General features: G+C 47.9%; 2 protein-coding genes across 3 annotated transcripts in view; both read right to left on the bottom strand.

Moving 5' to 3' along the window:
• LOC131941430 (carbonic anhydrase) overlaps positions 1-15398 on the bottom strand; it is a 63204-nt gene extending 47806 nt beyond the window's left edge. Inside the window, exons 1-2 of one of the 2 annotated variants that reach the window (XM_059300677.1) lie at positions 15128-15398; positions 12319-12437 (exon numbers count right to left, since the gene is read on the bottom strand). The gene's annotated coding sequence lies outside the window, so the exon portion shown is untranslated. The remainder of the gene's footprint in view (positions 1-12318; positions 12438-15127) is intronic. The other variant, XM_059300678.1, reaches the window with a different exon arrangement.
• LOC131941444 (prothoracicostatic peptides-like) lies at positions 3836-4156 on the bottom strand. Its single transcript, XM_059300707.1, has one exon. It carries the CDS (start codon positions 4154-4156, stop codon positions 3836-3838), a length of 321 nt encoding a protein of 106 aa, XP_059156690.1.
• Positions 15399-16547: the final 1149 nt, after the last annotated feature.

Raw genomic sequence — 16547 nt, 5'->3', positions numbered from 1 at the left:
CACTTCTGCGTCACTTACCTGTGTGACCCTATGACCTTTCAGGTAAACGTGTTTTAATTTGGTTGGGATGTTTGCACAATTGTGTGTATGTTGGGCTATGTGTTTGAAGATAGAGAATGAACAATTTTAATCGAAAGCCAAAAAGAAACAAATGTAAACAACTTTGAATCGACTGACACTTGGTCAAGTTTGTAGCTTTCAAAATTTTGCACCTAACTAGAACATAATCGACGGCCAAAGTACACAACAATTAGCGACAACCTTTAAAGCAAATTCACACAGTAATTCACATCAAATACTTGACACAGTAATTCACATTAAATACTTGACACAGTAATTCACATCTAGTACTTGACTCAGTAATTGACATCAAGTAATTGACACTGTAATTCAATTCAAATAACTGATGCAGTAATTCACATCAACTACTTGACACAGTAATTCACATCTAGTACTTGACTCAGTAATTGACATCAAGTAATTGACACTGTAATTCAATTCAAATAACTGATGCAGTAATTCACATCAACTACTTGACACAGTAATTCACATGGATGTACTTGACACAGTAATTGACATCAAGTACTTGACACAGAAATTGACATCAAGTACTTGACACTATCAAACGCCAGCTAAAGACCAGGTTACTTCACGTGTATGCTACACGGGTCTCGCTTCTTGATTATCACATCTTTGTTAGTTTTACAACACATCTTTGTTAGTTTTACAACACATCTGTGTTAGTTTCACAACACATCTTTGTTAGTTTTACAAAAAATCTTTGTTAGTTTTACAACACATCTTTGTTAGTTTTACAACACATCCTTGTTAGTTTTACAACACATCTTTGTTAGTTTCACAACACATCTTTGTTAGTTTCACAACACATCTTTGTTAGTTTCACAACACATCTTTGTTAGTTTTACAACACATCTTTGTTAATTTTACAACACATCTTTGTTAGCATATTTGATAGTTTTACAACACATCTTTGTTAGTTTTACAACACGTCTTTGTTAGTTTTACAACACATCTTTGTTAGTTTTACAACACAGCTTCGTTAGTTTTACAACACATCTCTGTTAGTTTTACAACACATCTCTGTTAGTTTTACAACACATCTTTGTTAGTTTTACAACACATCTTTGCGAGTTCGTTTTGTAGCATACATTGGTTTGTTAGTTTTGTTAATTATTTTCAAGTCAGTTCCTTTCAAATATAGGATAATACCCAAGTGAAATATATTTACATCAGTGGGTAAACAACTGCAAATTGTGTATGTGAATGTTGTAGAGGTTTATATTACAGTAGAAGTTTATATAACAAATAACGGTTTATATCGCCAACAGAGGTGTATATAACCAACAGAGGTTTTTATCACCAAATAGGTTTATATCACCAATAGAGGTTTATATCACAGAGGTTTATATCACCAACAGAGGTTTATATTACAATAGAAGGTTTATATCCCCAATAGAGGTTTATATCACCAACAGAGGTTTATATCACCAATAGAGGTTTATATCACCAATAGAGGTTTATATTACAATAGAAGGTTTATATCCCCAATAGAGGTTTATACCACAGAGGTTTATATCACCAATAGAGGTTTATATTACAATAGAAGGTTTATATCACCAATAGAGGTTTATATCACCAACAGAGGTTTATATCACCAATAGAGGTTTATATCACCAATAGAGGTTTATATTACAATAGAAGGTTTATATCACCAACAGAGGTTTATATCACCAACAGAGGTTTATATCACCAACAGAGGTTTATATCACCAATAGAGGTTTATATCACCAATAGAGGTTTATATCACCAATAGAGGTTTATATCACCAATAGAGGATTATATCACAAACAGAAGTTTATATCACAGCTATGTCTTGTGACGTAGTCATACAGACGATACAAAAACCCAAGATAAGCATTTGGAAAAACGTTTCTAATTATGTATTGATTAATTAATTAATCCGATTAAAGGGCAACTTCAAACTTTGAATCGTTGCTAGCAAAATAACAGAGTAGACAAGATCACAGAAAAGATCACAGAAAAAATCACAGATTAGTTTGCAAGAAAAGTTTCATTCAACCTACACTACAGGAAAACTATCAGTAGACACACATCAACAATTTTCAAACGCTGAATTACAATTCCTTTCATTACTCACTTTCCGTTGGTATATACATTTTCTTCAGGCATCTCTACCGTTTCTTCCCCTTTCACCTTCGAACGAAATTGAAAAAAAGTAATTCATACAAAAGTATAGAAAAACCAGTATCCCCTACCCCCCCCCCCCCTCCAAGCACCACTTAGGCACACAAAACCCTACACCCTCCTCAGGACAGTTTTAAATTCCGCCCCCCCCCCCCCCCCCCGGAGATATATATCTAAAAGAAAAACCGGTTAGCATTTTGTAAAGAGAAGTGAGCTGAAAGTCACCAGAGTCGCCCGTGTAACGGGTACCAATGACTGGTAGAATATAAGATAGACGGAAAAACAGACACTGACAGAAAAATAAAAATATAACTTTTAGACTGAAAATAAAACAACAGAAAAATTAGCTGATAAGTCGACAAACACATGCCTTTTTCGCTAAAGGAGGGTTAAAATTAACTTGACCTTGACCTTTGATAACGCACGACATATCTAAGACAAGACTGAATCCAGGAATCTGGCACTTCATCCGGAAAATTTTGTGTACAAAATGTTTTATTTTCAAACATGCAACGGCAGTCGATAGAAAAGGTGGTTGGCTCTAGGCTCCCTTCCTCTCCCCCCATCCACTCCCCCCATCCTCTCCTCCCATCCTCTCCTCCCATCCTCTCCTCCCTTCCTCTCCTACCATCCTCTCCTCCCTTCCTCTCCTACCATCCTCTCCTCCCATCCTCTTCTCCCATCCTCTCCTCCCATCCTCTCCTCCCATCCCATTCTCTCCTCCCATCCTCTCCTGCCATCCTCCCCTCCCATTCTCTCCTCCCATCCTCTCCTCCTATTCTCTCCTATCCTCCCTTCCTCTCCTCCTATCCTATCCTCTCCTCTCCTCCAATCCTCTCCTCCCATCCTCTCCTCCCATCCACCCCTCCCATCCACCCCTCCCATCCTCTCCTCCCATCCGCTCCTCCCACCACCTCTTCCCACCCTCTCCTCCCATCCTCTCCTGCCATCCACTCCCCCCATCCTCTCCTCCCATCCTCCCCTCCCATCCTCTCCTCCTATCCTCTCCTCCCTTCCTCTCCTCCTATCCTCTCCTCCCATCCTCCCCTCCCATCCTCTCCCCCCATCCTCTCCTCCCATCCTCCCCTCCCATCCTCTCCTCCCATCCTCTCTTGCCATCAACTCCCCCCATCCTCTCCTCCCATCCTCCCCTCCCATCCTCCCCTCCCATCCTATCCTCCTCTCCTCCCATCCTCCCCTCCTCTCCTCTCCTCCCATCCTCCCCTCCCTTCCTCTCCTCCCTTCCTCTCCTCCTATCCTCTCCTCCCTTCCTCTACTCCCACCCTCTCCTCCCATCCTCCCATCCTATCCTCTCCTCCCATCCTCTCCTCTCCTCCCTTCCTCCTCCTATCCTCTCCTCCCTTCCTCTACTCCCACCCTCTCCTCCCATCCTCCCCTCCTATCCTCTCCTCCCATCCTCCCCTCCCATCCTCTCCTCCTTTCCTCTCCTCCCTTCCTCTCCTCCTATCCTCTCCTCCCTTCCTCTACTCCCACCCTCTCCTCCCATCCTATCCTCTCCTCCCATCCTCTCCTCTCCTCTCCTCCCTTCCTCTCCTCCTATCCTCTCCTCCCTTCCTCTACTCCCACCCTCTCCTCCCATCCTCCCCTCCTATCCTCTCCTCCCATCCTCCCCTCCCATCCTCTCCTCCTTTCCTCTCCTCCCTTCCTCTCCTCCTATCCTCTCCTCCCATCCTCCCCTCCTATCCTCTCCTCCCATCCTCCCCTCTCCTCCTCTCCTCTCCTCCCTTCCTCTCCTCCCATCCTCTCCTCCCATCCTCTCCTCCCATCCTCTCCTCCCATCCTCTCCTCCCTTCCTCTCCTCCCATCCTCTCCTCCCATCCTCTCCTCCCATCCTCTCCTCCCATCCTCTCCTCCCATCCTCTCCTCCCACCCTCTCCTCCCATCCTCTCCTCCCATCCTCTACTCCCATCCTCTACTCCCATCCTCTACTCCCATCCTCTCCTCCCATCCTCTCCTCCCATCCTCTCCTCCCATCCACTCCTCCCATCCTCATTCTCTCTCCCAGCAGCTCACACCCAGAGTCTCCTAGCTAGCCTTCTAGAACTATTTACTTCAGCTTGATTCTGATATTGCAAGAAAATGTCCAGAAAATGTCCAGAAAAATGTCGAGAAAAATGTCTAGAAAATAAGACAAGCGTAATGAAATGTTCCCTTCTGATTTATTGGCCGCTCGATCTGATTCTTTTTCATTGGCTGAGAGAGCCACATGACGGTAATAGACCTCCACCCATCCCAGCCCAGCCGCAGTAGCAGAAGATAACCGCTATCAACTGGGTAACTTCCGCTTGCTTGGGTCTGTTTTGCTGGCTCACTAGTAGCTTGGTCTAATTGCGGTACTCGTCACTCCAACAGCAGTGTCAATATCTCGTTCTTAGTAGCAAATACTGCGGCGATACCAGGTCTGGTGCAATCGATGCCACGGTTGGTGTAATCGATTTCTGATTTGAAACTGTACGATTTTCACTCATTAGCAGCATGCAAACTATAAGCACACCCACACACACACACATAGACACACACACAGAACAGCTACAAAATGATGCAGAATCATTGACACCCGTACAAAGACACACACACACACACATACCTTGACAGACGCCCAAAAACATACACATATTCACATACACACACATATACATACCCTCACAGACGCCCAAAAACATACACATATTCACCCCCCTCACACACACACACACAAATTCATACCCTCGCAGATGACTATACACATACAGACTGAAAACGAATTGTAATGGAGGGCCAACATAAACCATAGCTATCTGTCATTTAGACAAAATAACAGAGGTGGGGGGGGGGGGGGCGGCAAACACAGAGATGGGGTGGGGGACGGCAAAAACAGAGATGGGGGGGGGCTCCAAACACAGAGGTTGGGGGGGGGGGGCTGCAAACACAGAAGGTGGGGGGGGGGGGGCTGCAAACACAGAAACGGGAAGGGGGTTGATTTTCTATTTTTCCCGCGTCAACAGACGATACTTACTGGTGGCTTCTGTTGCTTATTCGACTTATACAGATGACCACTACAAGTGATTTCTCTACAGATGACCTCTACAGCTGACCTCTACAGCTGACCTCTACAGCTGACCTCTACAAATAACCTCTACAGTTGACCTCTACAGATGACCTCTATAGATGACCTCTACAGATGATTTCTACAGATTACCTCTACAGGTGATATCTACAGATGAACTACATATGACCTCTACTATCGACCTTAAAGATGTGAAGTTATGTCTTGTTAGTTATTGTTTCACCTCTTGTCTGATATTTATATTGGTGATGTCTTTTGATTGTGTTCTGTATAGCCGTGTATATCACGTGAGATGTCCAAGATGGAGGTCTGAGACAAGACACGTGACCATGTGTTTGTAGACTAGGTCACTAGAGTATTGATGTGAACTCGTTTCCTGTTGATTCAAGTCACCAACTGGCATAGAGATCAGCAGTGTTTTTCCAGACTTTTTTCTCTGGGGGGGGGGGGGGCACTTGAAATTTTCGTGGGGGGGGGGGGCGGTAGACTTTCTTCGGGGGGGGGGGGGGCGGACACTGTAAAAAGTATATATTTTCTATATAAATTATATAAATTTCATTTCGTTCGGCGGGAGGGGGGGTGGGCGCTAAAATTTTTTCGAAGAGATGCCTGGAAGAAACTCTGGAGATCAGGACTAACCAGATTGAAATATTTAATAATAACGTCAAGTAGAGTATAACTCTTGTCCAGGTCAAATATACGGCATAAAACTGACAAGCCAGCCTTCAATTGATATCCACAACTTGGCCCCTCCATTTTGTGTTATCTATGACCCTTTGACCCGTGGTTCCATAAATCTGATTGTGTTGACGTTTAGTTCTTTCAACAAGGACAATTTCGGGATGTCTAGATCAAAGTCATTTTTAATCGACGGGGTCGAATGTCATTTCTCATCCAATAAATCCATGTTGTGTATGTATGTGTATGTTGTGTCTGTATGTGTATGTTGTGGTCTGTATGTGTATGTTGTGTCTGTATGTGTATGTTGTGGTCTGTATGTGTATGTTGTGTCTGTATGTGTATGTTGTGTCTGTATGTGTATGTTGTGTCTGTATGTGAGTATGTTGTGTCTGTATGTGTATGTTGTGTCTGTATGTGTATGTGTGTCTGTATGTGTATGTTGTGCTGTATGTGTATGTTGTGTCTGTATGTGTATGTTGTGTCTGTATGTGTATGTTGTGTCTGTATGTGTATGTTGTGTCTGTATGTGTATGTTGTGTCTGTATGTGTATGTTGTGTCTGTATGGACATGTTGTGTCTGTATGTGTATGTTGTGTCTGTATGTGTATGTTGTGTCATGTATGTGTATGTTGTGTATGTATGTGTATGTTGTGTCTGTATGTGTATGTTGTGTCTGTATGTGTATGTTGTGTATGTATGTGTATGTTGTGTCTGTATGTGTATGTTGTGTCTGTATGGACATGTTGTGTCTGTATGTGTATGTTGTGTCTGTATGTGTATGTTGTGTCTGTATGTGTATGTTGTGTATGTATGTGTATGTTGTGTCTGTATGTGTATGTTGTGTCTGTATGTGTATGTTGTGTATGTATGTGTATGTTGTGTCTGTATGTGTATGTTGTGTCTGTATGTGTATGTTGTGTATGTATGTGTATGTTGTGTCTGTATGTGTATGTTGTGTCTGTATGGACATGTTGTGTCTGTATGTGTATGTTGTGTCTGTATGTGTATGTTGTGTCTGTATGTGTATGTTGTGTATGTATGTGTATGTTGTGTCTTTATGTTGTGTCTGTATGTGTATGTTGTGTCTGTATGGACATGTTGTGTCTGTATGTGTATGTTGTGTCTGTATGTGTATGTTGTGTCTGTATGCACTAACCCCGACATTTCACCAAGTGAAATCCCTGCTCGGTGTAGTCCCTCCCCCCTCAAACACACACACACCCAGACTGAGAATATCCACACTCAGATAGATTTGATTTTCTGGCCGACTGAAGAAAAAAATGCCATTGATGCGGCCTCCACATTCTCCCATCGATTTTCTGTAAGTTTTTTATTGACTCGCCGGCCTCACACAGCTGGGGAATTTGGGCAACTCAGGGTCACGTGACCTGTAGGGATTGGCTGCCTCGATAGAAACTACCATCACAAGTAGACAGATAGGGGCCGTCACATGCTGGACCAAGAGCGAACTCCCTGCATTCGAGTTAGCTCTAGCACCAGACTACACCATCTACACGACTCTGTGAGTAGCTCTAGCACCAGACTACACCATCTACACGACTGTGTGAGTAGCTCTAGCACCAGACTACACCATCTACACGACTGTGTGAGTAGCTCTAGCACCAGACTACACCATCTACACGACGGTGTGAGTAGCTCTAGCACCAGACTACACCATCTACACGACTGTGTGAGTAGCTCTAGCACCAGACTACACCATCTACACGACGGTGTGAGTAGCTCTAGCACCAGACTACACCATCTACAAGAATGTGTGAGTAGCTCTAGCACCAGACTACACCATCTACACGACGGTGTGAGTAGCTCTAGCACCAGACTACACCATCTACAAGAATGTGTGAGTAGCTCTAGCACCAGACTACACCATCTACACGACTGTAGCTCTAGCACCAGACTACACCATCTACAAGAATGTGTGAGTAGCTCTAGCACCAGACTACACCATCTACACGACTGTGTGAGTAGCTCTAGCACCAGACCACACCATCTACACGACGGTGTGAGTAGCTCTAGCACCCTGCCACACCATCTACACGACTCTGTGAGTAGCTCTAGCACCAGACTACACCATCTACACGACTGTAGCTCTAGCACCCTGCCACACCAACTACACGACTGTGTGAGTAGCTCTAGCACCCTGCCACACCATCTACACGACTGTGTGAGTAGCTCTAGCACCAGACCACACCATCTACACGACTGTGTGAGTAGCTCTAGCACCAGACCACACCATCTACACGACTGTGTGAGTAGCTCTAGCACCAGACCACACCATCTACACGACTCTGTGAGTAGCTCCCTAATTACATCTCGGTACAATAGGAGCAACGGTTCCTTATTGGGAAAGATCATGCATGCCATCAAGGTCAAGGATAGATTACGGAGCACGAATGGACAAAAATCACGGAGCACGAATGGACAAAGATCAAGGCTGAATCCTTTGCTGGACAACGCGTCTAGATTGTCTCTGCAACAAGTGTTCTAATCAATCAATTCACGAGTTTATGAGTCGCAGCCCTCTCCCCCGCCCCTCCCCCCACACACACCATACTTTATTGATTTCTCGAAAATAATTCTCTTAAACTCAGGGGGGAGAATGTATTTCATGCAACCAGTGGTTTTCTCCCGTGTCCAGATACCACGGGAGGGAACTGCATGTAAGCCAACAGGCTTTAAACTATCAGACCTCCTAGCCCCTGACTCGAACGTTTGAAGAAATCAATAGGTGTCTTATTAAATAAAGGGGCGGGAGGGGAAGTCGGATGGTCAAACTCATATCTTGGACAGACCAGACGACTAGTACAGGTGGACAGACCAGATGAGTGGACAGGTGGACAGACCAGACGACTAGTACAGGTGGACAGACCAGACGAGTGGACAGGTGGACAGACCAGACGAGTGGACAGGTGGACAGACCAGACGAGTGGACAGGTGGACAGACCAGACGAGTGGACAGGTGGACAGACCAGACGAGTGGACAGGTGGACAGACCAGACGAGTGGACAGGTGGACAGACCAGACGAGTGGACAGGTGGAGAGACCAGACGAGTAGACAGGTGGACAGACCAGACGAGTGGACAGGTGGACAGACCAGACGAGTGGACAGACCAGACGAGTGGACAGACCAGACGAGTGGACAGGTGGACAGACCAGACGAGTGGACAGGTGGACAGACCAGACGAGTGGACAGACCAGACGAGTGGACAGACCAGACGAGTGGACAGGTGGACAGACCAGACGAGTGGACAGGTGGACAGACCAGACGAGTGGACAGGTGGACAGACCAGACGAGTGGACAGGTGGACAGACCAGACGAGTGGACAGGTGGACAGACCAGACGAGTGGACAGGTGGACAGACCAGACGAGTGGACAGGTGGAGAGACCAGACGAGTGGACAGGTGGACAGACCAGACGAGTGGACAGGTGGACAGACCAGACGAGTGGACAGGTGGACAGACCAGACGAGTGGACAGGTGGACAGACCAGACGAGTGGACAGGTGGACAGACCAGACGAGTGGACAGGTGGACAGACCAGACGAGTGGACAGGTGGACAGACCAGACGACTAGTACAGGTGGACAGACCAGACGAGTGGACAGGTGGACAGAGCAGACGAGTGGACAGGTGGACAGACCAGACGAGTGGACAGGTGGACAGACCAGACGAGTGGACAGGTGGAGAGACCAGACGAGTGGACAGGTGGACAGACCAGACGAGTGGACAGGTGGACAGACCAGACGAGTGGACAGGTGGACAGACCAGACGAGTGGACAGGTGGACAGACCAGACGAGTGGACAGGTGGACAGACCAGACGAGTGGACAGGTGGACAGACCAGACGAGTGGACAGACCAGACGAGTGGACAGACCAGACGAGTGGACAGGTGGACAGACCAGACGAGTGGACAGGTGGACAGACCAGACAAGTGGACAGACGAGACGAGTGGACAGGTGGACAGACCAGACGAGTGGACAGGTGGACAGACCAGACGAGTGGACAGACCAGACGAGTGGACAGGTGGACAGACCAGACGACTAGTACAGGTGGACAGACGAGACGAGTGGACAGGTGGACAGACCAGACGAGTGGACAGGTGGACAGACCAGACGAGTGGACAGACCAGACGAGTGGACAGGTGGACAGACCAGACGACTAGTACAGGTGGACAGACCAGACGAGTGGACAGGTGGACAGACCAGACGAGTGGACAGGTGGACAGACCAGACGAGTGGACAGGTGGACAGACCAGACGAGTGGACAGGTGGACAGACCAGACGAGTGGGCAGGTGGACAGACCAGACGAGTGGACAGGTGGACAGACCAGACGAGTGGACAGGTGGAGAGACCAGACGAGTAGACAGGTGGACAGACCAGACGAGTGGACAGGTGGACAGACCAGACGAGTGGACAGACCAGACGAGTGGAGAGACCAGACGAGTGGACAGGTGGACAGACCAGACGAGTGGACAGGTGGACAGACCAGACGAGTGGACAGACCAGACGAGTGGACAGACCAGACGAGTGGACAGACCAGACGAGTGGACAGGTGGACAGACCAGACGAGTGGACAGGTGGACAGACCAGACAGGTGGACAGACCAGACGAGTGGACAGGTGGACAGACCAGACGAGTGGACAGGTGGACAGACCAGACGAGTGGACAGGTGGACAGACCAGACGACTAGTACAGGTGGACAGACCAGACGAGTGGACAGGTGGACAGAGCAGACGAGTGGACAGGTGGACAGACCAGACGAGTGGACAGGTGGACAGACCAGACGAGTGGACAGGTGGAGAGACCAGACGAGTGGACAGGTGGACAGACCAGACGAGTGGACAGGTGGACAGACCAGACGAGTGGACAGGTGGACAGACCAGACGAGTGGACAGGTGGACAGACCAGACGAGTGGACAGGTGGACAGACCAGACGAGTGGACAGGTGGACAGACCAGACGAGTGGACAGACCAGACGAGTGGACAGACCAGACGAGTGGACAGGTGGACAGACCAGACGAGTGGACAGGTGGACAGACCAGACGAGTGGACAGACGAGACGAGTGGACAGGTGGACAGACCAGACGAGTGGACAGGTGGACAGACCAGACGAGTGGACAGACCAGACGAGTGGACAGGTGGACAGACCAGACGACTAGTACAGGTGGACAGACCAGACGAGTGGACAGGTGGACAGACCAGACGAGTGGACAGGTGGACAGACCAGACGACTAGTACAGGTGGACAGACCAGACGAGTGGACAGGTGGACAGAGCAGACGAGTGGACAGGTGGACAGACCAGACGAGTGGACAGGTGGACAGACCAGACGAGTGGACAGGTGGAGAGACCAGACAAGTAGACAGGTGGACAGACCAGACGAGTGGACAGGTGGACAGACCAGACGAGAGGACAGACCAGGCGAGTGGACAGACCAGACGAGTGGACAGGTGGACAGACCAGACGAGTGGACAGGTGGACAGACCAGACGAGTGGACAGACCAGACGAGTGGACAGACCAGACGAGTGGACAGACCAGACGAGTGGACAGGTGGACAGACCAGACGAGTGGACAGGTGGACAGACCAGACGAGTGGACAGGTGGACAGACCAGACGAGTGGACAGACCAGACGAGTGGACAGGTGGACAGACCAGACGAGTGGACAGGTGGACGGACCAGACGAGTGGACAGACCAGACGAGTGGACAGACCAGACGAGTGGACAGACCAGACGAGTGGACAGGTGGACAGACCAGACGAGTGGACAGGTGGACAGACCAGACGAGTGGACAGGTGGACAGACCAGACGAGTGGACAGGTGGACAGACCAGACGAGTGGACAGGTGGAGAGACCAGACGAGTGGACAGGTGGAGAGACCAGACGAGTGGACAGGTGGACAGACCAGACGAGTGGACAGGTGGACAGACCAGACGAGTAGACAGGTGGACAGACCAGTCGAGTGGACAGGTGGACAGACCAGACGAGTGGACAGGTGGACAGACCAGACGAGTGGACAGGTGGACAGACCAGACGAGTGGACAGGTGGACAGACCAGACGAGTGGACAGGTGGACAGACCAGACGAGTGGACAGACCAGACGAGTGGACAGACAAGACGAGTGGACATGTGGACAGAACAGACGAGTGGACAGGCCAGACGAGTGGTACAAGGGTTGGGTTTTTTCCGCTCAATGAAACAATGAATGCTGTTGTGAAAGTTTTTATATATTCGGTTCACAGAAACACATTGGCCACAGAATAAATTTACTTAAAGTTGTGTAAACTTTGACATTAGAATAAATTATATCTATAAGGAGAATGAACTCACCAAGCATTGCCCTCGGCAAGTCCATCCTTATGGGCTTAAGATTTTTATTTCATCCAAATGTTCTTGTATTTCCCGCCAATCAGTTAGAGAATCGATGTTAACTGAAAAAAACGATACCACTTTCGCGGTATCGAAATCTAGCTGTAGAACCAACGCTCCGAGTTCAATCAATACAACACAAATCTAAAAATAGATTACCAAACTCGCTACATTGTGCCTGCCTCCTACAACCTCTGAACTCTGAACTCTGACATCAGACAAGCTGCCTAGGAAATCAATATTGTCTGTAGACCGTGGTCAGCTCAAAGCCATCATCAGAACTTCGAGAAAACACCTCTCATATTATTGTATCGATATGTTATGACGTCATGCCATCCGTGAAAAAAAAACGCACCTGAAAATCTGTGGAAATTTTAATTTCTTTGATCACGTTGGCTTATATAGTCACGTGATCTCCTTTTCTAATTGGCGAATCACTTCCGGCGAATGACGTAGTTTCCATGAACAAGTGGTCGGACCACTAAAGGGGGACAATCCAATATTCCACAGAACACAATGGCCGGGCGAGTCATCTCCCTTTTAGGCCCGTCTGCCGAGTGGGCAAGTCTCCACATCGCTAGTGCAGCCAACAAACGTTCAGCGAACCTCACTATGGCACGCTGCTAGGTGTTTACACTTTCTTCACCTCACTTTCATCTCACAGTTGTTGCCCTGCTCACTTCTATTTTTAGGTGAACCCCCACACCCCCCCCCCCTCTCCCCCATCAATTCCAGTGAAAATCAAACAAATCTATAACCTTAGCGCTAGACAGGGTTACTTAAGTACGGCTGACACAAAACTAATGACTGTGTACTACGTCATCGGATACGTGACCAAGTGCTCTACATCCACACAGCCATCGCCAAGAGTCTAGGGGAACATTCGTGTCTCTGTGAGGGAACATTCGTGTCTCTGTGAGGGAACATTCGTGTCTCTGTGAGGGAACATTCGTGTCTCTGTGAGGGAACATTCGTGTCTCTGTGAGGGAACATTCGTGTCTCTGTGAGGGAACATTCGTGTCTCTGTGAGGGAACATTCGTGTCTCTGTGAGGGAACATTCGTGTCTCTGTGAGGGAACATTCATGTTTCTGTGAGGGAACATTTTGATGGTGGAATGAATGTGCGTGCGGATGTGTGTGCGTGTGTACCAAAAAGGGGGGGGGGGTGTAAGGATATGTGGTGTAAGGCGTGGTAGTGTAAGGGGGGATAAGGGGGTTAAGGGGGGAGGAGGCCGGAAGGTGGGTGTAAGGGGGGAGGAGGCCGTAAGGTGGGTGTAAGGGGGGAGGAGGCCGTAAGGTGGGTGTAAGGGGGGAGGAGGCCGTAAGGTGGGTGTAAGGGGGGAGGAGGCCGTAAGGTGGGTGTAAGGGGTGATGATGTAAGGGGTGATGATAAGGGGGGATAAGGGGGTTAAGGGGGGAGGAGGCCGTAAGGTGGGTGTAAGGGGGGAGGAGGCCGGAAGGTGGGTGTAAGGGGGGAGGAGGCCGTAAGGTGGGTGTAAGGGGGGAGGAGGCCGTAAGGTGGGTGTAAGGGGTGATGATGTAAGGGGTGATGATGTAAGGGGTGATGATGTAAGGGGTGATGATGTAAGGGGTGATGATGTAAGGGGTGATGATGTAAGGGGTGATGATGTAAGGGGTGATGATGTAAGGGTCATGATGTAAGGGTGATGATGTAAGGGGTGATGATGTAAGGGTGTGTGGAGAAAGGGGTGATGATGTAAGGGGTGATGATGTAAGGGGTGATGATGTAAGGGGTGATGATGTAAGGGGTGATGATGTAAGGGTGTGTGGTGTAAGGGGTGATGATGTAAGGGTGTGTGGTGTAAGGCGCGGTAGTGTAAGGGGTGAGGAGGCCGTAAGGGGGGAATAAGGGGTGATGATGTAAGGGGTGATGATGTAAGGGGTGATGATGTAAGGGGTGATGATGTAAGGGGTGATGATGTAAGGGGTGATGATGTAAGGGGTGATGATGTAAGGGGTGATGATGTAAGGGTGTGTGGTGTAAGGCGCGGTAGTGTAAGGGGTGAGGAGGCCGTAAGGGGGGAATAAGGGGTGATGATGTAAGGGGTGATGATGTAAGGGGTGATGATGTAAGGGGTGATGATGTAAGGGGTGATGATGTAAGGGGTGATGATGTAAGGGGTGATGATGTAAGGGTGATGATGTAAGGGGTGATGATGTAAGGGGTGATGATGTAAGGGGTGATGATGTAAGGGTGTGTGATGTAAAGGGTGATGATGTAAGGGGTGATGATGTAAGGGTGTGTGGTGTAAGGGGTGATGATGTAAGGGTGTGTGGTGTAAGGGGTGATGATGTAAGGGTGTGTGGTGTAAGGGGTGATGATGTAAGGGTGTGTGGTGTAAGGGGTGATGATGTAAGGGGTGATGATGTAAGGGGTGATGATGTAAGGGGTGATGATGTAAGGGTGTGTGGTGTAAGGGGTGATGATGTAAGGGGTGATGATGTAAGGGTGTAAGGGGTGATGATGTAAGGGGTGATGATGTAAGGGGTGATGATGTAAGGGGTGATGATGTAAGGGGTGATGATGTAAGGGGTGATGATGTAAGGGGTGATGATGTAAGGGGTGATGATGTAAGGGGTGATGATGTAAGGGTGTAAGGGGTGATGATGTAAGGGGTGATGATGTAAGGGTGTAAGGGGTGATGATGTAAGGGGTGATGATGTAAGGGGTGATGATGTAAGGGTGTAAGGGTGATGATGTAAGGGTGTGTGGAGAAAGGGGTGAGGAGGAACCATGTTAATGACGTACCTTGTCACGTGGTTACTGTCTAGTCCAGGTGTGTTTGTCCATGTTCCACCCAGCTGAATGTGTCAGTGATCTGCCTCAGGTGTCAGACACCTGTGGCAGGTGGCAGAAACCTGTGCAGGTGTCGCACTAGATCCTTTCAAAATCCTGATTGTTTTGATTCGTCATGCTACAGCAGTAGAAGAAAACTTTAGCTTGTAGGATGGTAGGGTAGAAAACACAACATCCACAACATCGATTATACACTACACAACATCTACAACACAGATCTGAGAAATCTTGAGACTTGTTTATTCAGTCTTGTATCCTTTCGATACCCCCCCCCACTTCAACACCCCACCAAGCCCACACCCACCCCCGTTCAGCAGAACGTATCCTGTATAGGGCAGGATGTGATATCGGTATTCCCCGCTTGACGTTGGCAGTCAACAATGGGGCTTATCGTGTGCTAGATGGTTGGTAAACAGATGTACCCAGGGGCGGAACTACAGTGCCGCCAGACCCCGCAATGCGGGGGGGCCCAGACCGATTGGGGGCCCAAAAATCCTGGCTAAATTATTAAAAAAAAAAAAAAAAAATTAGGTGGAGGTCGAGTTATCTTTCTTCTACAGTTACAAACAAACACGATAGTCGGCAAACGTCTTTGATAAAAATGCACAGACTATATAGCTCGAGAGACCGCCAGACATAAAGTCAACTTCAAAGACGCAGCCTACCGTTCTTTTTAGTGGCGTCGATTAGGAGAACAAAAAAGCATTGTTATATTGTTTACATTATTAAAATACATATCTATGATTGTGTGTTTAAACTACTGGCCTGAATTCTACAAAAAATATAATTATTTATTTCGATCTCGTACATTTATAATTGCGTTCATTTTTACTTCAACAACTGTATCAATAAACTTGTAAAAGTTTAAGTTATCTCCCTTCAGCGAAGCATCTGAAATTTGACTGTGCCGGTACACTTTGAAATCGGGCTGGGGAAATGTTGCGGCGACTATCCTGGTCTTCTAGACGACCGGAAAAAGTCGGCACTATTGATGTAGATGTTCATCGGCGCTTTCTTGTCCCCTTCCAATGAACCTTCCCAACTCTCTCCCCTGCCCCCTCTCACCCCTACCTCTCACCTCTACCCCTCACCACACCCTTAATCTTACAATAAGATGTAATGCATAGATTAACGAACCGTCTATGAACTACTGAACTGTAAACTGACCACTCCTGCACATTTTGTTAAAGACACTAGTCAGTAGTTGTTCATTTACCTGATGAACATGGGCGGAACTACAGTCCCTCCAGTCCCCGCAATGCGCGCGGGGGGGGGGGGGGGGCAGGCCGTTTAGGGGCCCACCCACGGCTGACCAACATTAATATTTTTTTAAATTTTGAATTTAATTTTCGTGCATTTTTGCCTTAATATT

The sequence above is a fragment of the Physella acuta genome, unplaced genomic scaffold, assembly GCF_028476545.2.
Source record: "Physella acuta isolate Inbredline_101_S28 unplaced genomic scaffold, ASM2847654v3 ptg000362l, whole genome shotgun sequence".
Lineage (NCBI taxonomy): Eukaryota > Metazoa > Mollusca > Gastropoda > Physidae > Physella > Physella acuta.
The sequence above is the reverse complement of the archived record's forward strand: the minus strand, read 5'-3'. Positions and strand labels throughout refer to the sequence as shown.